Source organism: Boleophthalmus pectinirostris, unplaced genomic scaffold (genome assembly GCF_026225935.1).
Source record: "Boleophthalmus pectinirostris isolate CB_2022bp ecotype Guang Dong unplaced genomic scaffold, ASM2622593v1 HiC_scaffold_1, whole genome shotgun sequence".
NCBI lineage: Eukaryota > Metazoa > Chordata > Actinopteri > Gobiiformes > Gobiidae > Boleophthalmus > Boleophthalmus pectinirostris.
This window is the reverse complement of record NW_026570970.1, coordinates 40,153,630-40,181,421: the sequence shown is the minus strand read 5'-3', so window position 1 is coordinate 40,181,421 and position 27,792 is coordinate 40,153,630. Positions and strand designations below refer to the sequence as shown.

The window sequence follows — 27,792 nt, the reverse complement described above, 5'->3', positions numbered from 1 at the left end:
TAGTTTTGGCTTATGATTATTTTATTAAACAAAGCTGTATAGAAATGCAAAATAACAGGTTCTGGCTAAAAACATTTTTTCTTAAAAAAACAAAAAACAAAGACATATTTCCCCAGACAATGCTGTAAGATTCTGTGCAATGCTACACCCACAAGTCCATGTCATTCATGCTCCCACATGACAAATCTCTATAAATATACAATAACATGATACAAAACTGTACACACCTGCAGATGCAGGGGGATGTGTACTGATTTTATGTGATAGTCCTCGGAAAGGGGAGTGACTTAATGCTATGCCAGGGAGCATCAAAAACTAAAATGAAACTTGCAAAATCCTTGCAAAATATACAAATGTAGCATTGTAAAACAATAAAATATGATCTAAATACATTATGTTAAATATATTAGCACATAAGTAAAATACCTCCTCCTTAATGTAGTACTTTCCACATTACACTTGTAAAATGAAGAGTCCGAGGAGATGAAGCCTGTTGAGAGTTCAGGTGAGCGGCGGTGCCAAAGTGCCCTAGAGTCTGGAGAAAAACCGATGAGCAGCCAATCCCAGAGAAGAGACGAGCAGCACAGACAACAGTACAGCCACAATGCTCACTGGAGCTACAGGAGCTGCAAAACCAATGTGAGGAGGAGGGCTGTAAGCACAGGGATACACACTTTCCAAATAATGCAACAATTCTAATACTTAAAACAATCCGTGTATCATTCGTTTTTCAATATAAAACCAAAAATAAGAAAACGAAAAAACAACAGTTTTCTTCGTTATTTGTCTCCAAAACCAAAATGAAAAAACGGATAACGATTCGTTCTTTCAGTTTTCGATTTTGGTTTAAATGAAGAATGGAAAAAACGGATAACGGCCGTTTCCCGTTTACGTAACTTCCGTGACTGCGATACCGAACTTTTGCACCGGGTACAGACTGAACTAGGACTGAACCAGGTCTAAACCAGGACTAAACCAGAACTGAACCAGGTCCAAACCAGGACTAAACCAGGTCTAAACCAGGACTAAACCAGAACTGAACCAGGTCTAAACCAGGACTAAACCAGAACTGAACCAGGTCTAAACCAGGACTAAACCAGGTCTAAACCAGGTCTAAACCAGGACTAAACCAGGACTAAACCAGAACTGAACCAGGACTGAACCAGGTCTAAACCAGGAATAAACCAAGACTAAACCAGGACTGAACCAGAATTGAACCAGGTCTAAACCAGGACTGAACCAGGACTGAACCAGGTCTAAACCAGGAATAAACCAAGACTAAACCAGCGTAATGAAGTTGGCTCAACGTTTGACGTTCGTTTGATATTCGGGGTTTAACTTTCCCACAGTAAGACCCAAACATGCATTTTGCCTAAATAACTTGAACTAGGTTAAACAAAGTGCAACCTGATAATGTCTTATATAACAAAACAACAGCATAAATAGTACCTATCGATTATAGGCAAAAAAATCTACTCAAGCTGCTCCAACCTTCGTTCTGTGGTTACCGTCTATGTTAGGGACCGTCAACAAATCGTCACCACATTGTTGGAGGGAGTCACTTTGACATTAGTGGAGCCGGTGTACACAATAACTACTTGAACAAAAAATTCACCAAAAATCAACAAAAACACTTTTTCTAAATCTGTGGGGTGTAGTAGATCCCAAATAAATGTGTCTATTTACTACAGGTCACAATTGGCCCCTAGGTCACATTACTGTGAAGAGGGACACAAAAAATACTTGAAAAAATTCACCAAAAATGAAGCAAAACACTTTTTCCAAATCTGTGGGGCGTAGTAGTTCTCAAATAAATGTGTCTACTTACTACAGGTCAGAAATGGACCCTATGTTGCACTACTGTGAAGAGAGACACAATAATTACATGAAAAAATTCACCAAAAATCAACCAAAACACTTTTTCCAAATCTGTGGGGCGTAGTAGATCCCAGATAAATGTGTTTATTTACTACAGGTCACAATTGGCCCCTAGGTCACATTACTGTGAAGAGGGACACAAAAAATACTTGAAAAAATTCACCAAAAATCAACCAAAACACTTTTTCCAAATCTGTGGGGCGTAGTAGATCCCAAATAAATGTGTCTATTTACTACAGGTCACAATTGGCCCCTAGGTCACATTACTGTGAAGCGGGACACAATAATTACACACATTATTACAGTAATGCAACATAGGGTCCAATTGTGACCTGTAGTAAATAAACACATGTATTTGGGAACTACTACGCCCCACAGATTTGGAAAAAGTGTTTTGGTTGATTTTTGGTGAATTTTTTCATGTAATTATTGTGTCTCTCTTCACAGTAATGTGACCTAGGGTCCAGTTGTGACCTGTAATAAGTAGACACATTTATTTGGGATCTACTACGCCCCACAGATTTGGAAAAAGTGTTTTGGTTGATTTTTGGTGAATTTTTTCAAGTATTTTTTGTGTCTCTCTTCACAGTTATGTGACCTAGGGTCCAATTGTGACCTGTAGTAAATAAACACATTTATTTGGGAACTACTACGCCCCACAGATTTGGAAAAAGTGTTTTGGTTGAGTTTTGGTGATTTTTTTCAAGTATTTTTTGTGTCTCTCTTCACAGTAATGTGACCTAGGGGCCAATTGTGACCTGTAGTAAATAAACACATTTATTTGGGATCTACTACGCCCCACAGATTTAGAAAAAGTGTTTTGGTTGATTTTTGGTGAATTTTTTCATGTATTTAATGTGTAACCTTGCTCCAATAATGTAAAGTGACTCCCTCCAATACTGTGGTGACTATTTGTTGACGGTCCCTAACGAATATCAAGCGAACGTCAAACGTTGAGCCAACTTCAATACGCTGACTAAACCAGGACTGAACCAGAATTGAACCAGGTCTAAACCAGGATTGAACCAGGACTGAACCAGGTCTAAACCAGAACTGAACCAGGACTAAACCAGGACTAAACCAAGACTAAACCAGGACCAAACCAGGACTAATCCTGGACTAGAACTTGGAATCTAGGACCGCCCCTGAGAGAACCCCGAGTGCGATCGGGCGTCAGCTGCGTTTAGTTCGGTGGAGCGCGGACTTCTGCGTCGGTCCTTTCGCTCAGGATCACGGTCTACGCGGGCGCACCTCCGGCGTTTCACCGCTGCTGATATCGCGGTGATTTTAGCAAATTTGTATGAAGAAAAACGAAAAACCCACCATTTCAATCCAGGTTAAAAAAGCATTGTGACGCGCGTTACTGACATATGTACCAAGTAACATAATACGCGCGCGGAGCAGCACGTCCTGTGCGTGTAGATTTCAGAAAATAGGATCCATTCTGTTTTTTGACGCTCTACACGAGCGTAGGTGCGTATCCCCGTCAAAATACACAGAGAGCATGTATCTATTGTTGTATTTGCGCATTTACCATCAGCACATTGTGCTCCCTGGGCAGTTGTGTATCATGTGAAAGAGCCCAGATCCACATAGACTGTTAATTAGTGCTTTGAAATTTACTTTTGAAATCCTTGCGTTTGCCGTGGTCAGCCTGTACAAAAGGTAAATACAAGCAGCTAAACGCGCCCAGTCAAGTTTGATTGACTTCCCATTGAGAGACACAAGAGCCCGTACGTTCCGCTAAAGCTGCCGGTGGAGTCGCCTTCACGTTGACACGCGGCTGTGGTTTCGCGGGGTGAAGTGCGAGCAGATCGTCACTCGTCAGGTGAAAACAAATTCCGACGTTTAACTGAACCCCAACAGTGACGTACGTCGTTCATCACACATAATTTGAACAAATTCACGTTCAAGTTCTTGATTTACAAAAGTGTTGCGTTCAGTTCAAAGTTCACTGAAAAATGAACGTGTTCAATGAACGCGTTCTTTTGAACTCGTTCATGCACAACACTGGTTAGCACATAGCTGATTAGCCCTGAGAAAGCGTGCAAACTTTTAATATTCATTTCTTTCTCTTGTGGGAGTTATTGTGACACATGGTTCCAACAGGTGTGACCTCCGTAGACACAAATCTCAAAAGTAAGACCTTCACATTAAAGGGAATTTTACCAATAAGACATATTTGAAAAGTAAATTTTTTTGGCTGCTGCTTTGGCTACAGTGATTATCTCTACTGGGAGTATGAGGCCATTCCTTAACCCTACAGAAGATGCACAGACTGCCCAACTTCTCCTGGTGTCACCACTCATGCCCTGTGCTTTTCACAGATGAGAGCAGGTTCACCCTGAGCTCCTGCGATAGATGTGAAAGAGTCTGGAGAAGACAAGGAGAACACTCTGCTGCCTGCACCATGGTTCAGCATGAGCGGTTTGGTGGTGGGTCAGTGATAGTCTGGGGAGGCAGATCCATGGAGGGACACACAGACTGGCTTGCAAACGGCAGTCTGACTGCCATTAGATATAGGGATGGAATCCTTGAACCCATAGTCAGACTCTACACTGGTGCAGTAGATGCAGGGTTCCTCTTGATGTACAACAATGCCCGGCCTCATGTGGCAAGAGTCTGCAGACAGAACCTGGAGGATGAAGGGATTGATACAACCAAACGGCCCTCAAGATCACCTGACTTAAATCCGATAGAACATCTCTGGGAGATTATGTCTGGGTCCTTCAGACGTCATCAGGTTGCTCCTCAGACTCTACAGGAGCTCAGTGATGCCCTTACACAGATCTGGGAGGACATCCCCCAAGACATTATCCGTCATCTCTTTAGGAGCAAGCCACGATGTTGTCAAACATGCAGACAAGCATGTGGGGGGATACATAAAATATTGAGCATTTTGAATTGCAGAAATTAAATTATAGCAAAATGGATTAGCCTGCCTCATCATTATTTTACTTTGGTGTTCATAGTAGGGTGACCATATTTCCGTTTGTGAAAATCTGGTCACCTTACCGGGGGGTGGTGCCTCAACATTGAGCTACACTCACCTCACAAACTGTGCACATGGCTCCCACTTGTCCCGCCCGGGACAAAAAACGGGGAATTTCTTGTCCAAGTCATCGTTAAATGCGCATTTACGCTTCGGCACGTTGGCAGACTGACCGACTGTTTGTGTCTGCTCACTCCTTCTGAGTCACAGAGCTACGAGAGCCGCTCAATTTAATGGCCCAATGAAAGGTAATGAAAACACAGACATTTCAATCACTTTATGAAAGAAAACCTGGACGCCCAGGACAGGACACAAAAAACTGACATGTCTGGGGAAAAACGGACGTTTGGTCACCCTAGTTCAGGGTGTCTATAAAATTAAGCCTTCTGTGGCTGAAAATGTTATTTCCATGTAAAGACCTTTTGTGCCTAAGACATTGCTCTGTCTATATTTGTATAGATATCCAGCATTTTAAATTTTTATTTTTTATTGAGATCTGATGCTTTCTCAAAAGCTGTTTTCAGGCCGGTCAGGATGGTGCCGGTTCCCGCACCAGTTCCACTGAGAACCAAAGTGTTCACCTGTGAACGACCCGCGTTCATACCATTTCCGTGAACCCATGACGCATCATCGACAGAGGGTGTGGATTTACCACCAAATAAAAAAAGGCCATACGAAAACGGATGTCACAGAGAGGAAAATAACAATCATGGATCGCATCATCAACAACAGCAAATGTTTGTACTTACACAAGTCATTATTTATGTGCGCCAAGCTCTGCTACAACATCCATGTGCTGTGGAGAAGGCGGCAGCAACGCACAATCCAAAGATGTAATCTTATCAGGCAAACACGGATACATGCAAGACGATAAGTAATAGTATTTGTAGAGTCATACAGGATAGTTTCAATTGCTCTTTTTTGTTTATTTTATCACGTGTGACCCAGATGAACGTGCTGACGTCTTCTGTGTCGCCACGGTTCTCTTAGAAAAAACAAGTTTTATTTGGTTCCTGTTGGGAATCAAATTTTTGGTCCCCAAATGCTCTGATTTCCAGTGTGAACATGAGTCAGTTCAAGATTAGGTGCGGGAACTGGCACCGGCATGGTTCTCTGTCGGCCTGAAAATGCCTAAAGTACTTTTTTATCTTACCTTTAGGATTTTACTTTTTACTCTAAACTGTTTTTATGTTATGCCATTTTATTTTGCCATTCTTATGTTTTCAAAATAAAAATTATGTAAAAGAAGATAAGTCCCGGGGACGCAACCAACCAAACTACACCAACAGCCTATCACCAATCAGTCACACACCACATTCATACATCTGCAAGGTGGGTGAAGTGTTGGGTACAGAATGGCAGTCTGCATGTCGGAGTGGTCAACCTTTTACTTTTAGGTTCATCAATAAAACTATGTGACAAGAGGACTATGTAACTGCTTTTCTGTGTAGACAATATTGCACCAAAAACTGCACTCAAGTTAGAGAGCCATTATATCAAACTAATGTAAAGTATAAGCACTAGGTAAAAGGAAAACATATTCTTGGAAACTACTTCTTATTTAATTAAGAGTAATTGTAAGAGTGGACATTATATAAGTTTTACAATTTGAAATGAATGCAATGGAACGGACAAAACATGAAACAGTGCTTATCTGAAACAAATCATATCTGAATGAAAAGTATAATTGAATACTGTAATAAGAATTATATGTATAATATATTAATAACATAAAGCTTTTGTCACTTGTAGACAGTTACAGGGAGCACAATCAAAACTGACTTAAGAGTACTGTTAAACTACTCACAAGGACTAAAGGTTTACTCCAAGAAGCTGTTTTTCAGTTCCCTGTGATGTTTTTTTTTAATCCTTTTTCCTCTTAAGCAACAATATTTGTTTTAATATGGACAGACCCTGGTTGGCTAAAAACCTGTCAGTCACCTGTCAGTGGATTTGATGAAGGATAGATGGAATGAACTATTGTGCAAATAAAATCCTCGGCTTTTGGAATAAGCTCGAGTGATGCACACGGAGCTGCGCCTGCACTGTGGGGGTCTGACCTGTGAGGGGCGGGCTGCTCTCCGCACACAGCCGTTTGCTGGGAGTGGAGTTTTCGTTGAACATAGTGTGCAGGGTCACAGTGACACAGTACTCCACACCACGCTGTAGATGCTCCACACGGATCTCCTCCCTGTAGGGCATGCGCAGGTCAAACTGAAAAGCACAAACACATTTTTTTCAAGCACACTTTTTTCAGTCATTTAGCTTATTTTTTCATACTTCAAGTTTTACGTTTTAAGATTTAAGTCTAATCATTTGATTCAAACATGTATTTGAACAGCAGCACCAGTAGACATACCATTTAAAAGATTTTTCATCAGTTCACACAGTTCTCAGGCTCCCAGGAAACATATGTGATCACTGTTCACCTTGTTTGTTGTTGGGTTTTTTTAGTACTTTTAGGAAAAAAGAGGGGGGAAAAAGAGGAAAAAACATCACAGGGAACTGAAAAACAGCTTCTTGGAATAAACCTTTAGTCCTTGTGAGTAGTTTAACAGTACTCTTAATTCAGTTTTGATTGTGCTCCCTGTAACTGTCTACAAGTGACAAAAGCTTTATGTTATGAATATATTATACACATAATTATGTTATTACAGTTTTCGATTATACTTTTCATTCAGATATGATTTAGTTTTCTAATGCTCTGCTCATGTCCCTTGAAAATACCAAGCACTCTTTCATGTTTTGTCCTTTCCATTGCATTAATTTCAAATGATAAATCTCTTAATTAATTCATCTTAATTAATTAAGAAGTAGTTTACAAGAATACGTTTTCCTTTTACTTAGTACTTATATTTTATATCATTTGAAATAATGGCTCACTAACTTCAGTACAGTTTTTGGTTACTTTGTTACAGCATGTATTTCAAATATTTCTCTATAGAAAATTGACATTTGAAAAACAGCTCACACAAAATCCAAAACAGAATTCACGTTTTCCTAAACACTTTTTGTTTTGTTTTGTTAAAATTAGAGCCCATTTTGAAAATAAGTCTTTGAGGTGCACCTGGTTAGGGAAATACATGTGTGGTGGACAGCACAGGTCGATCTTACATTTTCAACTACTGGCACCAACTTCCTGTGCCTGCAGAAGTCGGGCTTAAATAGGCCAAGCCACAAAGTCTCAGTCCAGACACGCTGGTGTCAGGGAAGAAGACTGTACAGTTTTTTCAATCACTTTGGCACTTTTATCTATTTAAAACTGACATTCACAAAACAGCTCACTCAAAATCCTAAACAGATTTTTTGTTTAGTGTTATGTCAAGGTATGAAATAACACTCTAGGTCTGAAAAAAAGAACCTAATAACATAGATTTTTTGTTATCTTAAACTTAATTTATTTTGTGCAAAATCCACAGTTTTTTCATTCAAAACCACTGTTGGGCAAGTTACTTTAAAACTGTAATGTGTTATTTATTACTTATTACTGTCATTTCAAAGTAATTTGTTACATTACAATATTACTGTATTTAAAATGTAAGGCATTACATTACTATTGCATTACTTTAAGTTACTCTCACCAAAATAACTGCGAAAAAGCTGAACTTTTGAGCTGTATATGGACTGAACCAGGACTAAACAAGGTCTAAACCAGGACTAAACCAGAGCTGAACCAGGACTAAACCAGGACTATAACAGGACTAACCTCAGACTGATTCCAGGACTGAAGAGGAGGACTAAACCAGAACTGAACTAGGACTAAAACAGGACTCACTGTCAGGACGGGCTCGAAGCAGACAGCAGGACAAAGGAGCGGCTCTGCTCCGCACCTCATGGAGGTAAAAGCGGCTGTCACCCGATCGCGCTTTATGGACCCTGCTGCTCAGGCTCGCGGTCCTAATTTCAGCAACTATTTGCGGGTACAAGACCCGGTGCAAGATTCTGCTACAGCGCGTAACTTCTACCTTCCTTCAACGTGTCCAGAAGTCCAACTTTTTGTGCAATGGTTTGCATTGTCCTCTGTCTTTTGGGTGTGAGCGCAGGAGCCTTTGTCAGTGCAGAACGTTTCGTCGACGTTGTGGATTTTGTCGGAGAGAAAACTTGCAGACATACAGCACTTCAGAATCACACTGCTACAGATTGAACATTTATTTAAATTTGGCAGAACTGACAGATATTTCCCCCATTTTATTGAGATTTTTAAAGGTAGGACAAGTCTTTTGTTTACTGTTTTAACATTTTGTTTTCCATGTTATTTATTAGCTGCAGTTAACTCTTAAACTCCATTGCACCTTAAATAAACATGTTTTTTTTAATAGTTGCTGTCCCTGGGGGGTGTTCCTTCAAACTCGCTTAACAAGTCCAGGCTTATCCTATAAGGCCGGCTGAGTGCCTGGCTCACTCACAGCAAGAAGGGTCCAGGTTCGATCCCTGGGTTGCCTGGGCCTTTCTGTATGGAGTTTGCATGTTTCTCCCCGTGTCTGGATGAGTTTCCTCTGGGTGCTCTGGTTTCCCCCATCAACCCAAAACATGCTACAGGTCTCCAAGAACAAGGTCAGTTAAATACAATCAATTCAATCAATGGACTACAAGTGGAAATTAGCACTGATGCTGCAACCTGATGTACAATGCATCTCTCGTGTTACTGTAGGTAAATAAGGTAAATAAATAAAGATGTGATGTTTTTTAATGATCTGACTAAACAAGAGAGGAGCCACAGTGCACATGGACAAGAGTTTGAAAGCATTAAATCATATTGTGTTTAAGCTCCATTGTTGTTGTTGCTCCTTTTAGTACCTTCTGTCCTCTTAAATAGAGTTGGTTTAAAAGCAGAACTAGTCTGCCTAAGAGCAAGTCTTTCACTAAAAATAAAGAAAATAAAAAAGTAACAAACAGCCTGTTTAGTAAAGCTTCTGTGCATTATTCTGAATGCCTTACCCGAGCTCCATCCCTGCTCCTCTGCACCTGCACACGGAGCTCTGCCAACAGGCTCAGGGGCTGCTCCGTTTTCAGACGTGGAGGGGAGACCCGGAGCAGCAGGCAGTTCCCACAGCCTGACAGCATCAGCAATGGAGGGCCCAAAATGGCTGCAACAGAATTCAGCTGGCATGAATGTCCCATGGCCATGGGTATGTATGTGATTCACATATGGTTTTATCCATAAATAGGAGTTGATATGACAGGAGTAGAAAAAGGATTTTGGGGGGGAAGTGATGGACAGGATTGCAATGGAGCACATCAGAGGGAGAGTTTGTGCCTAATGTTTGACAGAATGAGATGAAGCAGAGGAGCTGAGTGCAAAGAAAGAAAGACTGCTGAGACAGTTGTAGCCATAGCTTCGCTCTCTGCTATTAGCCCCTATGACCACCACATTCAGTCAGACAGAAGTAAATAAGAGCAGTCACTTAGAGCAGAGGATACAGAGGAGAGGGTCAGATGGAGCGGAGGAGAGAGATGTTCATTCTCAGTGTGATGAAAGCTTACTATCTGACAGCGGCTGGAAGTGGGCACTCTCAGTCCAGTCAGATGTCTGGTCAGAGGTGAAGGCCCGGACTTTGGCCTGGTACATGTCTAAGGGGTCTTTAAAAACCTTGCTCAGATCACAGAGCTCAGCAGGCTTCATCCTGGTACACCGGGCCACATCTCTCCATTTGCCCGTTCTGCTGGAAGAAGAGCATTAAGCCGTACACACACAAAGCTTCAAATCGTTCTTCTCGTGGCATTTGCTTGAAGCCAGACCATAGGGTTAGGGTTAAATAACAATTTAATGCATCAAATAAGCTTATAATATGCATCAGATAAGGTGTTAACAGGTTAATAGGCGTAAACATGAACACTTTGGCTTGCCATAGCCTCCTACGTCAGTGCGGCCAGACAGTACACAGTACACTGCCATGTTTGCTGCCAAGTGGAGAGCAGAGGGGGCACAGCTAGGTGGAGAAGTCAGCGGTTGGGGAGGCAGGTGAAGCAGTGCCTCTCCTGTCCTTCTGGGAATAAAGAACTGCTCAGTGCCAATAAAAATAAATACATACTTTATATATTTTATATATCGTGTAATTTACTTTCAACCAAGTCTTTCCACTGTGTTGTGAGGTTTAGCTCAGTATCTTAAGTTGTTCTCTTTTGTGCAGAAGCTCTGGGTTCAAGACCCCGATCTGTTTTTTATATATGCATTTCTTTCTTCTCTTTAATCTCAATGAGAGATCCATAGACCTGTGTTATTTATTTATTTATTTATTTTCTTTAATAAAGGAAAAATGCAAAAATAAGAAAACCAGTTAATCAAATGTGGATTTAAACGCACAAGTCCTTTATTAGCCCATGTTTTTCTCATGGAAAACGGAGTTAATTTCAGTTAAGATCTGCCTTTCTTGGAGCCTCAAAGACAGAGAAGCGGATACTGTACAGAGCCAAAGCCGAACATGGATGAACAGGCCTGGGCATGAGATTGTGTTGGGTCGTGGATGCTCCCTGGTCTGAGGTCTTGACTTCCCTTATTTAACAGAAGCAAATCAAGACGGTGGGTTTAAGCATCACTGCTTATGGCTCAGGGGGACCACAGATGACCCTGCCAGGCTTCCACAAGGCTTCTGTGCACTTGCAGGGCTTTGATGAAGTTTGGCCGCCCGGAGCGCCCCACGAGCCGGGCTGCTGCTGTTGCCTATTCCAAAATGGGCAGTTTTTATGCTTGCGTAGGTTGTAGTGTGGCCAGTCCTTTGGTCGCGTGCCAGTGCACCTCAACATAGGGTAAACATGGGAATTGCTTGCACAGTTGGCACATACTGCGTCCAGTGTGAATGTACCTTTAAGGTGCTCTTCCAGTCCTGTTTGCTGTTGCTTCTAAGGCTGCTGTCTTACCCTGACACTAAATCTTTCAAAGAATCCCAAATGTAGGGCCAAGGGCAAATGGACATTTTCTGAGCGCTCGAGCTTCAACTCAACAACACAGGATTTTTGAAACTGTTCAGTTCATGATTGAAGAAGCAGCTTGGATGAGCTGTGAAATATTTTCGATCAAAAAACAGAACTGAATTTTCTGCTATGAATTCTACAAACACAAGTAAATAAAGGCCTGTTTTACACAGTATATCTTTAAGGTAAAAGGTGCATAGGAAAAAAAATACATTTGCGGGGGGGGGGGGTTCACTGGGAAAAAATAGTTGAAATGGGTTGCTCAAATTACAGAAACAAATTTTACAAGATTAAATACGATTGATTTTTCTTTTTTTTAGAATATGACAGCATGATCACATACAAAACATTCTGTATGATACTGCCAAATATAAAGGGCCAGAGACTCTAGCTTGGAGTTAACCATGTGCCAAGGATTTTGTTTATATATGTTTATCCATCAGGGACTTACAAATACATCTAGTAAGGTAAAAAAAAAAAAAAAAAGTTGCTTAGTTCTGTTTTAAATCTAGATGTTATAACATGCTTCCAAAATAACTCTTCTAACTATTCTTGCAGTATGTTGTTAGATTCTGTTTTCAGACTAAGAATTGGTTTTCATATCTGACGGTTTGGACTGCTCCCTGGGCTCTTCCTCAGAATGATCACGTGATGTTGCTGTAACGTGTCAGATCAGCTGTTTTATACAGGTTGTGGCACTGTCAGGTTTTGGCACTGTTTTCACCGCACAGAAAACTCAGGCAATTACTTGTCCACCCAAAAGATAAAATAGAACCAGAGCATAAATGTATTATCATATATGAAATACCCTGCATGTCCTGCAACCTGCAATAAAACACATCGAGGAAATAGGGAAGGCGTTCAGTCCACGAAAAAAGGAACATAGCACAGAATGTGAGCGAACGCGAAACATGAGCAACCAAATGTAAAACAGAACAGGAACAACTCAAACCAGGCGTTTTTGACCAGTGTAAAAGAGAGAACCACATTATGGACTGGGGCAGAGCAAACATCACAGAGACAGAGGAAAACAAACACCGTCACTAGATTAAAGAGGCAATCGAAATATGGAAACGTACACACGGGACAATAAACCGGGACGACGGTTTGTGCCTTTGTGATGAGTGCAGCATCCACACACGTGTGCCCCGTGTCCACAACTGTAACAGTCACTTTTTAAACTGTGTCACACACTCAGGTGTGTGTTTAAACTGTGTGTCACACACACAGGTGTGTGTTTAAACTGTGTCACACACTCAGGTGTGTGTTTAAACTGTGTCACACACTCAGGTGTGTGTTTAAACTGTGTGTCACACACACAGGTGTGTGTTTAAACTGTGTGTCACACACTCAGGTGTGTGTTTAAACTGTCACACACTCAGGTGTGTGTTTAAACTGTGTGTCACACACACAGGCGTGTGTTTAAACTGTGTCTCACACACACAGGCGTGTGTTTAAACTGTGTCTCTCACACACAGGCGTGTGTTTAAACTGTGTCTCACACACACAGGCGTGTGTTTAAACTGTGTCTCACACACACAGGCGTGTGTTTAAACTGTGTCTCACACACACAGGCGTGTGTTTAAACTGTGTCTCACACACACAGGCGTGTGTTTAAACTGTGTCTCACACACACAGGCGTGTGTTTAAACTGTGTCACACACACACAGGCGTGTGTTTAAACTGTGTCTCACACACACAGGCGTGTGTTTAAACTGTGTCTCACACACACAGGCGTGTGTTTAAACTGTGTCTCACACACAGGCGTGTGTTTAAACTGTGTCTCACACACACAGGCGTGTGTTTAAACTGTGTCACACACACAGGCGTGTGTTTAAACTGTGTCACACACACAGGCGTGTGTTTAAACTGTGTCTTACACACAGGCGTGTGTTTAAACTGTGTCTTACACACAGGCGTGTGTTTAAACTGTGTCTCACACACACAGGTGTGTGTTTAAACTGTGTCTTACACACAGGCGTGTGTTTAAACTGTGTCTCACACACACAGGTGTGTGTTTAAACTGTGTCTCTCACACACAGGCGTGTGTTTAAACTGTGTCTTACACACAGGCGTGTGTTTAAACTGTGTCTTACACACAGGCGTGTGTTTAAACTGTGTCTCACACACACAGGTGTGTGTTTAAACTGTGTTTCTCACACACAGGCGTGTGTTTAAACTGTGTCTCTCACACACAGGCGTGTGTTTAAACTGTGTCTTACACACAGGCGTGTGTTTAAACTGTGTTTCTCACACACAGGTGTGTGTTTAAACTGTGTTTCTCACACACAGGTGTTCTAACACAGCTGTGAAATGCACATGCTGAAACTTTTGTCTTTTAGACGTTCTTTGAGACAGAGCTCAAATAATCTTGACAGTCTGGTCCTGACCAGGTTTGTTTCGGGGGGCTTGTTACTAGAGCCCGACCGATATGGATTTTGCTGTGGCCGATATGAAAACCGATATAATGGGAGTTGGCGCTGCCGATAGCCGATATAATCGCCGATATAAGTAGGTTGGCTTAATGGCATTTTTGCATCACATTCTAGACACTAGTGATGGGTATTCCAGTTCTTTTTAGAGAACCGGCTCTTTTGGCTCGGCTCACTAAAAGCTGCTGGTTCTTTTGGCTCCCAAGTGGCTCTTCAGATTGTTTTGTTGCAAGCAGGACTAAAGCACGTCTAAAGCAGGACTGAATCAGGACTGAACCAGGTCTAAACCAGGACTGAAAAAGGACTAAACCGGGACTTATTTATTTTATGCTAAACTACAGTCAAATATGCTCGTTTTTTTTAATTTATTTTTAATCCTACGTACACGCAAATTTCTCAAAGTTTCGTTTTTAGCCGCTGCCGCTGTCAAACCACGAATCTGCACGCGGCGTGAAGAGAAAAAAAGTGAGACAAAGAGAAAACACGGCTCCCAATAAGGATCAGGCTCCCGTCGTTCCCTTCAAAGAGCCGGTTCTAAGAGTCATTTCGTTCGCGCCGTACCCATAACTAGTAAAGAAAGTAGCGCTATTAGCCTTTAGCCGTAAATACGTGCGCGCCGCGGTAATTAATTATATGCGCAAATGTCATAATTCACACGTCTATTCACAGCTCATTTACATATCAGTGCAGGTCCAGTAGCAAATATACGGCCAATATAGTCACTTTGGAACAGACCAATAGAAAACAGTCTGTTTATGTGCGGGAGCTACAGCAGCTAACCCATAACGACAAAAACTAGCTTCAGAGTCGACATATTTCCAACACTCACCGCTCATACAGGCTCCTCCTCACATCACAAATCTGCACTAATAAATGTCCTTTTAATCCAGACTCAAACCGATTGTCCGTAAAAAGAATATAATCTCAGTGTTTGGATCTGTGTCTGCAGGTGTAAACAAACACACGTGAGTGACGCGACTCTGTGGTGTGTTCAGGGACAGTACGGACACACACACACACAAATGAGTCCGTAGATAAATACTGATGTGGAGCCACATATTAGGACATTTATCTGTCTGTAAATTGGATTAAATGAACAGAATGTAGAGAGTCTAAGTTTTATAACGAGGTATAACATGCCCACGTGAAATATCGACCCCTATCAGCAAGCATCGGCCGATAGCCGATATGCCTAAAGTTGCCCATATCAGCCGATAATATCGGCCAACCGATATATCGGTCGGGCTCTACTTGTTACTCAGCGTCACCTCTTGTCAGTCACTTTGGTGGAAGTGAAGCTTTGACAAGCCTGAATTGGTCAAATAAGTCAGGCTTTTACTTTAGTTCACGTCATGGAACACCCCCAGGTCTGTTTGTGATGATGATACAATATTATAGAGAGCAAGGATAATATAAGCCCTTTAAGCAAAGAGACTTTTTAATGATAGTAATGATAGTGATTTTAATGATAGAATATCACCATATTACTTTATTGTTACATCTTTACTTTCTGGCCTAGAATTGTAAGTAAGTAGGTAATAATAAGTCTTCAGTAAGAATAAGACAATACCGAACTGTGGAAAACTAAAGTGTGTTTTTGTGTTTTACTTTTACATTTGCATGCTCCCAAGTTACTATTATATTTATGTCATAAAATTATGTAGAACCATGTTTAAAATGATTGGTTCATTTTGTTAACATATAGATTTATATTTTATTTATTAAACTACATATTACTCAGAAAATATATACTGTCCTGGTTACAGACAATTAGTTATGTATGAGTTGAAGGAATTCTTTTCCCTTGCAAATCTGTGTTTTTTTTCAATAGCTTCTAAGGCAGATGACCTACCAACTCCAAACCAAGTTATTATAGTAGTCCTACTCCTCAGGTATCATGTGCATAGGAGCACATTGCACAGATTTTCAAGATTAAAAATTCCTAAAAATTCCACAAAGGGTTAAATTGGAAAACCAAAATGTGTGCGTAATACCTGAGGAGTAGGACTACTATAATAACTTGGTTTGGAGTTGGTAGGTCATCTGCCTTAGAAGCTATTGGAAAAAAAAACACAAATTTTTAAGATAAAAAATTCCTGATGGAATTTTTAAAAAATAGCTTAGCTTAGCTTGGACTGTGGGTATCATAATAACCATTTCTCCCACATCCTGTTCATGTAACCCCTCTGCCTAGGGTTACTGTAGTAGTAGCATTCCAACAGAGCCTTGTTCTCGCATCTCGCCCATTTCCGCCGTACCTAATTGTTATTGATTTGTCAAATGTATGTTTTATTTCACTGTTCAGCACTTTGGTAAGCTTTGGCTGTTTTAAATGTGCTATACAAATCAATTTGATTTGATACATTGGGGACATTCCAGTTTCTAAATGATAAAATATAGTGTACAAACTTTGCTGCTAGAGGGACTATAAGGCATGTGGGTGGGTTCACCTGAATTTCAGCGCCTGAACGCCAAAGAGAGCGTTGGCTGGGGTCCCTGGGCCTGGGAGGAAGTGGAGGATGTGCTCCAAGTTGAAGGACCAGATGGAGACATTGACTGGATGAGGAATACAGAGCACTGGAAAACAAGAGCAAATAAAAAGACATCAGCCTCTGTTAAACAGAGCATGTACAGCCACTTGAATACAGACAGGGAACAACATGTGCTACATTGTACTACTCTAAAGTGACATCACGCTGGGGGGTTCTACATGTATCTGGTGGAATGTTGATGACAAGATGAACACATTCAAACACTTTCACAAATGCTAGACAGTCTGAAAATCCAAGAAAAAATACATAACGGAATTAAACAAGTAATTCACAGGAGTGTTCATGATCCTGTTTAAGAGTATGATTTTCAACTAAAAGCTGAGAGTGACTCACTGAAAAAAGGTAGTCTAATGCTAGTTTGTGACTTAGGGTGGTCCTTATTTATGAAGTTTTAAAATAATATGGTCTGACCTTCCCAAACTGCTCCAGTTGAGGAGAAATTGTAGTCTTTAAAGTTTTATGAAAAAAATACATTCATATTTATAAGTAGCTCAAACGCCCTGAAGTTTCTGTAAATGATGCAGTTTCAGCGCTTCAGCATGAACATCATCTGCTCCTGTAGACCACACAGCCTGGGAGGGAGGCTCCTGCGTCAGGGAGGCCCCTGCGTCAGGGAGGCCCCTGCGTCAGGGAGGCCCCTGCGTCAGGGAGGCTTCTGTTAGTTGACAAGAGCTCAGTAGGTCGAGCTTTTGTCCACTAATCCAAAGGTTGGCGGTTGGAATCCCATTCTTCGCATAAAACATCATTGGTTGAGCAGTCAGATCCACTGACCCACAGGTTGGAGGTGTGATTCTTGCTCCCACATATGAATGCAGTTGTTGTGTCCTTGGGCAAGATACTTAACCCACCTCACCCCTAGTATCTGTGTGTGAATGGGTGAATGAATTCTTACATAGCAAACAGAGCAAAAATCAAAGGTTTACTGTCTAAAGCAAACTTGGAGAGTGTAGTGGCAGTTTACCGCCACAGTTTGCCACCACAGCTGTGAGGGCTGTGTTTCTTTAGCTTGACTCATGTGTCTAAGATGAAAATGGAAAGATTCAATGTCCAAACTTGCAGAATATTGTTTATGAGATTTAATTAAAGATGCAAATACCATAACTGAAGATTACACAATATATCCGCTTCACACGGTCAAAAAAACTGTATGGCTTCAACCCCCTACAGCTTCCACACAAAGAATAATCAGGCCACATAGGCCACCTGGCTATGAGCCACCAGGCTCCACCCCCAAGGCTCCACCCCAAACACCTTGAACCAATGTAGGACAAAAATGGCCATAACAGAGAGACTTATCCGTGCGTTTGTCTCCAGTAGGTTAGACTACTGTAATGGTCTGCTTACTGGCCTCGAACGCTGCAGCTCGGGTCCTGACACGAACTAGGAAGTACGAGCACATGTGTCCTGTGGCTCAGGTCTCTGCACTGGGTCCTGTGGCTCAGAAAATAAACTTTAAAGCAGCTCTGCTTGTACAAGTCTCTCCATGGCCGAGCACCAAAGTAAATCAAAGTACATGTTAGTGCCACATGAATCATCTCTGAGGAGCTCAGGGACTGGCCTCCTGCTAGTGCCCAGAGTCACGACTAAACACAGGGAGCAACTGCATGTGACTGAAAAGTTTTCATTTTTCATTTTGCACTCTTCTCTCATTATTTCTCATCTAATGTCTCTCTCTCATTTTATTTTTATGATGATTATTTATGTTTTGAATTGTTTGTATTGTGATTTTAATGTATTAATGTATTTCTTATTCGGTAAAGCACTTTGAATTACTTTGTGTACGAATTGTGCTATACAAATAAACTTCCCTTGCCTTGTTGTAAAGTTCTATCTCAACTCATTATCATTTTATATGATCTTAAAAATGAAAAAAAAAACAAAAAAAACTTTTTTTTGTTAATTTCCGTGATCTACCATTTTTAACCCCTTTTTAAACCTAGTAAGAGACCCTTACATTTTTTTGAGAATCAAGATATGTAATAGGACTGTAAAAAAAAAAGTCACCAAATGTTGAAAATTTGAAATAGGTTATGTGTGAGGGTCCTGTTAAAAACAAGAAAACGCAACATGGTCCAATTTTCACATGTAATTTATGGCATGTGGGTAGTGATTTTAAAAATTGAATAATTTTAGTTTGAAAGACCAGAAAAAGACCTTTCATATGGTACCAAACATATGTATTTTATGAAGCTCCTTCAATTTTTTATTGAATCTTGAACATTCACATTTGACACAAGTATACAGTGACCATGTACTATGTTTTATTTCAGCAGCTAAGGTCACTAAATATTTAAAAACTGAATCAAATGGTTTGATAATAATTTTGATGTGACAAGATATCTGGCAAGGTGATAAGTTACCTGACATCCAAGAAAACAGCTGTAGTTTATTCTCATATTAAAGAAACAAACATGTTCCACAATATGATATTGTCGTCTGTTCATTGTGGACGGCACATTGATGTTCAAGACTATGCAAACGTTACAGTAGATTTTGGTGCGCAAGGAACTCAAACATCCAGAAGCAGCCAAGAAGTGAGGACACAGTTCCCTATCATGTTGGGATCGCCTGAGCAGGTAAAGAAAGTCTTATGGAGCCTGAAATGGAAAGTGTTAAGGTTGTCCATTTAAGATTCAAGTTACAAGGTGCAGTCAACATGGTCAACTGAACCATCTAAACCCAGTCCACCAAGGATGAAAAAGCCTCCAGGTTGAGGAGAATTCTGGTGGTCAGACTTGTGGGGACTGTCTATGGTGCCAGAAAATCCAAAAGCTTCAGGACCAACTGCGGGTTTATGAAGATGTGCCTACCAATACTGATGACGAATAAGACATGTTCTGTGTTCTGGGTTTTTAGATATCTTGTAACACATCCTGTTGATTCATTCTTGTTCATTCTTCATGTTTGGGAGCTTTAGCTGCTGAAATAAAACATAGTACATGGTCACTGTATACTTGTGTCATTGTGTCAAATGTGAGTGTTCAAGATACAATAAAAAATTTAAGGAGCTTCATAAAATACATATGTTTGGTATCTTTTTCTGGTCTTTCAAGAAAAAATTATTCCAAATGTTTTCATCACTACCCACATGCCATAAATTACATTTGAAAATTGGACCATGTTGCATTTTCTTGTTTTTAACAGGACCCTCACACATAACCTATTTCAAATGTTCAACATTTGGTGATTTTTTTTTTAACAGTCCTAGTACATATCTTGATTCTCAAAAAAATTTAAGGGTCTCCTACACCTACAAGTAGGTTTTAAAAGGGGCTAAAAATGGTAGACCACGGAAATTAATTATTATAATTTTTTTTTCATTTTTAAGATCATATAAAATGACAGTGAGTTGAGATACCAAACTTTCGATAGTTGTTATTTGAACAGAGTCCAGGAGTAGAAGCCTACAAAATTTTAGCCCTGTATGTGTGATACTTACAGAGATATCGACCTGTGAAAACAGCCGAGAAAAAATGACATGATTTTGGGCCTGTAAATTGACACATACCCCACTCATAAAATGAGCTGTAACTTGAAAAGTAATGATCAAAAATCACTAAAACTTCACAGGGTTGGTATATGATAGTAAGGGGCTATTTGGTAATTTTTTCTAAATTAAAAAAAAAAACATGATGCATGAGATTTTCTGGAAATTTGATGAAATGGTGTGGAATGACCCTTGTCTCTGTGTGTCAATTAACGAACCTGTGAGCCTTATTTTAGTTTAGTAAATCAGTTTTAGTTTCTGGGCCCAGTGGCGTTGTTGGGTTCATGTTCATTTGTATTATATTAGGTTGAACCCTCCTGTCTATCCACTCTACCACACAGATAAGTTACCTAGAGCATCTTTAAGTAGGTCAATGAAAACATACTAGGTAAAATCTCCATGGAGTGGCAGAGGAGCCCCACCAAGGCTAGGCTTTTTTTGTATGTCATAGGCTGCGTTCAGATTGCAGCCTGAAGTGACCCAAATCCGATTTTTTGGCTTCAATGTGACCTGTATCTGATCTTTTAATGACAGTCTGAACGGCACAGATCCGATTTTTTCAAATGACCCAGGCCACTCAGACTGCAGGGCTTAATGCTCAATTCCGATTTTTTTGTGAAATCCGATGTTTTTGCGAGGTCGTTCACATTTCCAATTCAATGTGACTTGCATGTAATCAGCTGTGTGAACGTAAAACGGCCCGAAAGTGTCCCACATGTGCACTGGAGACACGATGACGTCAACCGCAGTGAGCGTGCTCTGTGTTTACGGAAGTTGTCCAAATATGGACGCAGCATTGAGCACCTGGAGATTTTAAACTTCCTCTCGTACCGGAGCCAGAACATGAACAACTTACTTGTTTTAAGGAGGAGATTGAGAAGGAAAAGGACGAGGTTTTTGGCCGTGGTGTTTTGTGGGGCAGTGGCAGCAACGTCCGTTGAAAGGAACGTGTGGATGTGGAGACGGAGCCAAGAGTGGTGAGTGGTGATGTGCTTCACTTCAGTGACGCGGAGTTCATTAACAATTTTCGCCTACTTCAGCGCAGAATAGTGACTTGTTTATGGCTTGTTGATAACGTGTAGGTCAGATGGATGCGCTTTGGCCGTTCACTAACGTCACTAATGATGTCACTTCCCGTTTGTTTTTTCCCTTGAGTTTCACCGCAGCACTGGTTGTTTTTTCCCTGTGTGGTGTTTTCTGTGTGCGTTCATGCTTATCAAGTGAGTAGTTGTGTGATGTTATTATATCATTGCTGTGCCAAGTGTTTCCTGTGTTTTAGTGTTATATATGTATCGTACATCTGTCTAGTTCGCCGTTCCGTAAGGTTTGCAAGGTCTGTCGGGTGTCCGGCGTATCTTCTCTATTATAGCCGAGTGTAACCCGACACCAATTAAGCCGTAATAAGCACGCGGCGGCTGCAGCAGTGCAGTTGCTCTATTAATCCTATAGAGGGCGCCAAAGACCGCTGGACCATGTCAGTATTCCCTGTGTTTGTTTGTTATAGATAGTCCATATATTATTTGTTATTAATGTAAGTTATTTATGTATACGTTTTATATATCATAATTCTAATATTGTTTTCTGTATCCTTTGTTCTTGTTTCAGCCACACACACATACACATACACACACACATACACATTCATCCAAATCCAGCCACGTGCCCATAACCTTGCCTTGCCAATCTGAACCTGTAACTACAAATCTGCAATAAAGATCATTGGTGTACCAGCCCTCTCCCTGCCCACTCTTTGACCGGAGCCCCTCTCGCAAATTCCTATCAGATCAACATGGTTCTTCGAGCCGGATGGGATAGAGATTTGCAGAGAACATGGAGTCACAACAACTGCCTACAGACCCACCAGTGCATCCTAGACCCCAGCGGGAGAGACGGCTACTCTCACACCTGGATGACTTTGCAGTTGGATATCATCCCACAGTTACAGATCCATCTACCCAGGCTTCACCAGTACCTACAGCTGAGGATGGAGCAGCAGCCCCAGAGCTCACTGTGCTTAGACCACCTTCGCCACAACTGCCTGTGAGAATACAGTCACGCCGATGCTCAGTAGCTTCTCACCACAGTACAGCCAGATCCCAAGCCAGTGCTCGTTCACTATCCCAGAGATCTCTTACCGAGACGCTGTCACAGCTGCAGAACACCATGTTGGAGGAGAGGATGAAGCGCAGGGAGTTAGCAGAAGCACAGAGGCAAGTCATGGAGCAGACACTGGTGGATGAGCAGTGCCTTATACTAGACCAGCAAGCACGAGAGGCCTTGCATGAGAAAGAAGAGCTTCTCAGAGAGCAAGAGCGGCAGAGACATCGACTAGAGAAAGCGGAGATTGCGTATAAGACCAAAGAGGCTATCACCACACAGCAAATACTGCAACGCAGACTGAAGGAGAAAGAGATGGAAGTAGAGAAAGCTGCTCTTATCACTTCCTTCCTGAAAGAAGAGGAGACAAAGAGTCCACGCCACTCCAGGCCCCTCAGTGTAAGTGAGTACAACTTGAGGCTCCCATCCACAGCTCAGCCATTACCACCACGCTCACAGGGACCCCCTGATATGCTCCACTCTACTCCCGTCACCCAAGCTCCTCCAGTCAATATATATACAGTCAAGCCTCCTGTCTCTACTAGTCCCTCACCAATCCTAGCTGCTGCTTCATAAGACCAAGTCTCTGCCATCACCATCCCTCCCGTTGTTCCAGTTGCCAACCCTGGTCCACTACCACGTCATAGCCACACGGTGGGTGCCCTCATACATCATGCTGCACCACCATCCCAAGTGCCGTATACTGTTCCATTCAACCAAGCACAGATGAGCTGCAGCCACGACCAAGTTAAGCATGTGCCTCCTCCTCCATCCCAGCCAATGCCACAGGCTGTGAACCCCATCCGAGCTGGAGACCCAGAAGCCTTTGACAACTTTGCCCTGTCAGTACAGGCTTTAGTGGGCATGCTTCGGTCTCTAGAGGGAGAAAATGGTTATGAGCTGAGATGTGGATCTCATGTCGACAGGCTGCTCAGCAAGCTACCTGCTAACTACAGAGATGGTTTCATGGAGTACAGCATTAGCCACAGCATCCTCGCAACAGGCACTGATAAAACTTACACTCTGCCTGATTTTTCCACCTGGCTTCAGTTGAAGTCACATGCTAAGCGAATCTCCTCCCGAGCGGCTCTCATGTTCCAGGATCCGCCAAAGCCGGTGAAGAGCCAGAAGAAAGCTCAGAGTCATCCCTTCAACGTGTATTACGGCACAGAGGTTCAAGTCGGGGTGACTCCTCCAGCTCCACCCCACAGTAATTCTCCCAAAGCCAGACCTACTGTCAAGCCTTACTGCCCATACTGTGACATCAGAGAGCATTACCTCAGCCTGTGCCCCAAGTTCAAGTCACTCTCCACTGCAGAAGTTGCTGCTTGGATTAAAGATCGAGGCTGTTGGAGATGTGGCAGGAACCACACACCTGAGACATGCACTCTGAAGAAGCTATGTAACACCTGCAAGCAGTTACACCTCACCATTCTCCATGATGTGAGTCAACCTGAACCCAAGAAGGTGCTCATGGTAGGAACAGCTCCAGATATCGTCTATGTTGACCGCCCTAGTCGTCCACAAAGAGTCATGGTCAAGCTGGTGAAGGTACGCCTCTACAACGCAGAGCATTCCCTTGAAGGTTTTGCCATCCTTGACAATGGATCTGAGAGAACCCTCATCCTTCCCTCTGCAGTCAGACACCTCTACTTAACCACAGAGCCAGAGAGCCTTCCTCTATGCACCGTTCGCCAGGAGGTGATCCACCTTCAGGGAGCTGCTGTCTCCTTTGACATCTCCCCAGCTCATTCTCCCAAGTCAAGGTACACCATCCATCATGCCTTCACTGCTGATGAGCTGAGCCTGTCTGAACACACTTACCCTGTCAAGTCACTCCAACGCAAGTATTCCCACCTGCAGAAACTTCCACTGCCATTAGTTGACAAGGTTCAACCCATACTCCTCATTGGTTCTGATCTCCCACATCTTCTCGTTCCCAAGCAACCAGTTCGAGCAGGTCCTCCTGGGGGTCTCTTAGCCGTGTACACTGCTCTAGGGTGGGTGCCCCAGGGCCCAGCCAACCTGAGCCCTCAGCCTGCTGACATCACACACTGCTACTTCACTATGTCTCCCACCTCTGAACTGCAGCGACATGTTGAACGTCTGTGGCAAGTAGACATTCTGCCCTTTGCCAACACCAATACTGCCACCCGCTCTAAAGAAGACCAGCAGGCCCTAGAACTGTTAGAGCAAAGAACTGTTAAAGTGGAAGTAGATTGAGTGATAAGATATGCCACACCACTGCTCAGACGCAAAGCAAGCCCCAGTCTTTGGGTACCGAAGAACACTCTGCTCCCACAGCTGCAGAGCACAGAGCGGCGCTTGGCTAAAGATCCTGCCCTGGCAGATACTTAGTGTCAGGAAATACAGAAACTAGAACAGTCCGGCTATGCCATCCCCCTGCCTGCTGACACAGTAGACAGCTCTACTGAGTCCTGGTATCTGCCCCACCATGTTGTCCATCACAATGGCAAGGCTAGGAATGTCTACAACTGTTCCGACCAGCACAACGGACAGAGCCTGAACAGCCAGCTCCTACCCGGTCCGACCTTAAGCCCTTCCTTACTTGGTGTACTTCTCCGCTTCAGAGAACACAGTGTGGCTATAAGCGGTGACATTAAAGGGATGTTTCACCAGGTACGCCTGCTACCAGAAGACAAGCCCCTTCTCCGTTTCCTATGGAGAGACATGCAGAGGGAGGAAGAGCCTACAGTGTACGAGTGGCAAGTTCTACCGTTCGGCACAACGTGCAGTCCCTGCTGTGCCACGTATGCCCTCCAAAGGCATGTGAAGGACAACAGTAAAGATCATGAGGACATCCTACATCTGATGGAGACGGCCTTCTATCTTGACAACTGTTTGACCAGCCTTGCCAGTGCTGATAAAGCTAAGACCATCATCGACGGCATGCGCATGCTGCTTTCAACTGGTGGCTTCGACATAAGGCAGTGGGCCAGCAACATTCCCTCAGTTGTGGAACATTTCCCAGTGGAAGCTAAAGCAGCCAGCACTGAACTGTGGCTCTCTCAACACAGACAAGACCCAGAAGAGCCAGCCTTGGGCCTCCACTGGAACTGCCTCACAGATCACCTTGGTTACCGCCACCGTCCAGTTGAGTATCCACAGCCAACTCTGAGGAATGTCTACAGGGTTATGGCAACACAGTATGACCCACTCGGTTATCTTACCCCATTCACCACCCGGGCTAAGATTATCATTCAAGACCTGTGGAAAGTGGGAGTTGGCTGGGATGACCCTATCATCATATCTCATCACAGTTTTTTTTTTACTTTAAGATAATTTAGTCTATTTAAGATGTATCCCTTAAATATAGCCGTTTTGTTTTGCAAAAGTTAAACATACATTTTCGTTTTTGGCCTTAAGATTTGGATGCGAATTATTAAAATAATTTGGTCACAAAATCCGACAGTTTGATGACCTGTACGTATTCTTTTTACTGATCCGTGTGCGTAATCTACGCGGAGCGTGTTAGCTAGCAGCGTCCCTCGGTTGCTGGGCGACGGGGGAGCGGCTCTGAGGGCTACACCTGTCCCATTTCTGCAACGGCCTGGCAGTCCGCGGAGGCCAGTTCAAGGGCTGCAGCCTTCGCGGCCGACCAAGGACCCAGCCTTCGGAGGCTGCAGCCCTTTGAATTGGGACACAGCCCATGTTTGGACAACTTCCGTAAACACAGAGCACGCTCGCTGCGGTTGACGCATGGGGTTGACGTCATCGTGTCCTCCAGTGCACATGCGGGACTCTTTCGGGCCGTTTACCGTTCACACTGGAGTCACAGACAAGTCGCATTTAATTGGAAATGTGAACGACCTCGCAAAAACATCAGATTTCACAAAAAAATCGGAATTGAGCATTAAGCCCTACAGTCTGAACGTAGCCATAATGTTGGGTCAACTAAACTGATACTTTGCAGTGATATCACACTGTTAGCAAAATGTTCAGCTGTTACCATGGTGACACAATGTACACATTCACAGGAAAAAAAGTTTTAAGGTACAGCAATCTGAAAACTCTTAAAAAAAAAAAAAAACACAAAATGGATTTAAACACTTTCAGGAGCCTGTGATCAGTCTGAGTGTTCATGGTCCTGTTTAGGTGTTTGATTTTCGACAAAAAGGAGAGTGACTAACTCAAAAACTGCTGGCTGATTTGTGAGTGTAATGTTAAGAGGAACCTGCTGTAGTTCCACCTAAACCAGCTGTTTCTGGTCAGACTGTGTTAAAATAAAGCTCAGATTACTACTTTTAGCAACAGAGTAGTGCTGGTATTTAGCTTTACTCCCCCAGGGGCTGTTGACGGCATCAGCTGCAAAGTATCAATAGAGAAGTTAAAGACCACACAAACCACACAAACCAGAAAATGTGCAGCTGCATGTCAAAGGAAGTGATTCCTTTGACATGCAGCTGCACATTTTCTTTTCATCATTTTAACTACTGTTTTACTTATACTTGTAATAGCTTGCATTCATGACATTCTAGAGTTTGGTGATATCTTTTTAGACTGAAGAGAGAGACCTTGTCTCACTTATTACATTTTTGTCAGAAAAATGGGTCCTCAAACTTCACAGCTTCACACACTGTCACATAAGGTACAGAAGCAAAACAAGAACATCTCCACTGTACCTTTATGTGAGAATCGGTCACACACGTTCGTTGTTGAACTTTTTGAAGATTTAGTTTGTATAGTGGTATCACTAGTAAACTAGGGAAGCAAATAACAATTGTTTCAGTAATCAATGAATATTTTTTTGATTAGCTGACAGTAAAAGAATATATTTTTTGCATTATTGCATTTTTATAAAATGTTTTGGTTTGTTTTGCTTGTACAGTCTCTTTAGTCCAGATAGCAATTATTATTAAAATTGTCAATTATTTTGATGTTAATTATTCAAGAGTATTATGATAAATCCTTGGAGCTCCAAAAGTCTGCAGCAAAGCAAAGCAAATTATTGAATTCAACCTCACTTTTAAAATATAGGCTATAGATTGGATTGTTCTGATGTCAAGAGAAATTACTTTTTACATATTTATTCACCTGAAGAAGTATTATCTGTAGTGACCAGACTTGCACACAGCTGTTATATGATAATAATGTAAAGAGTTGTGTGGTTTACCATGGTCCATGAGCAGCAGGAGAGTCCAAAGCATGGTCCTAGGGCCTCGTTTACAGTGAAAAGTCCCACACTATCTGAAAACACTCAAATTCAGAGAGTTTCTGTTTCTGCTGAAGTCCCTCCTTCATCTCCTCTGCAGCAGATCATTCTTCCTCCAGCTGCCTCAGTTCAACATTCAATAGTTTGCGTTTACATCATAGAATGTGGTGATATCATAGTTTCAGATGGAGGGAAGAGGCCTTAATATAGATTCATATAAAGAAATAATATAGAGATTTATAGAGAGCAGTGGCACAAACTTGCCATAT

The 27,792-nt window shown here is 42.2% G+C and overlaps 2 protein-coding genes across 3 annotated transcripts; one reads left to right on the top strand and one right to left on the bottom strand.

The window, feature by feature from the left end:
* On the bottom strand, positions 1-27,617 carry LOC110162068 (interferon alpha/beta receptor 2-like). Of its 2 annotated transcripts, none has more exons than XM_020926936.2 (6): positions 27,485-27,617; positions 16,665-16,791; positions 10,355-10,530; positions 9,809-9,957; positions 6,931-7,084; positions 1-626 (listed from the first exon to the last, which is right to left on the bottom strand). In XM_020926936.2, the coding sequence occupies exons 1-6, from the start codon at positions 27,516-27,518 to the stop codon at positions 529-531; spliced, it is 738 nt and encodes a 245-aa protein (XP_020782595.1). In that variant the 5' UTR covers positions 27,519-27,617; the 3' UTR covers positions 1-528. The 2 variants fall into 2 exon arrangements, with proteins under 2 accessions (XP_020782595.1, XP_055008899.1); XM_055152924.1 differs by lacking the exon at positions 27,485-27,617 and adding an exon at positions 21,110-21,240.
* On the top strand, positions 21,386-24,576 carry LOC129408678 (uncharacterized). Its single transcript, XM_055152907.1, has 2 exons — positions 21,386-21,473; positions 21,859-24,576. Exon 2 carries the CDS (start codon positions 23,077-23,079, stop codon positions 24,571-24,573), a length of 1,497 nt encoding a protein of 498 aa, XP_055008882.1. The 5' UTR covers positions 21,386-21,473; positions 21,859-23,076; the 3' UTR covers positions 24,574-24,576.
* Positions 27,618-27,792: the final 175 nt, after the last annotated feature.

Excerpts from the sequence above, each read along its gene's own strand:
- LOC129408678 (XM_055152907.1), top strand. The coding sequence starts at position 23,077 with ATGAGCTGCAGCCACGACCAAGTTAAGCATGTGCCTCCTCCTCCATCC.
- LOC110162068 (XM_020926936.2), bottom strand. The coding sequence starts at position 27,518 with ATGCTTTGGACTCTCCTGCTGCTCATGGACCATG. Across the intron at positions 7,085-9,808 it reads GGAGCAGGGATGGAGCTCGG|TTTGACCTGCGCATGCCCTA; the intron begins GTAAGGCATTCA and ends TGTGCTTTTCAG. Across the intron at positions 627-6,930 it reads GAGCAGCCCGCCCCTCACAG|CTCCTGTAGCTCCAGTGAGC; the intron begins GTCAGACCCCCA and ends TTGGTTTTGCAG.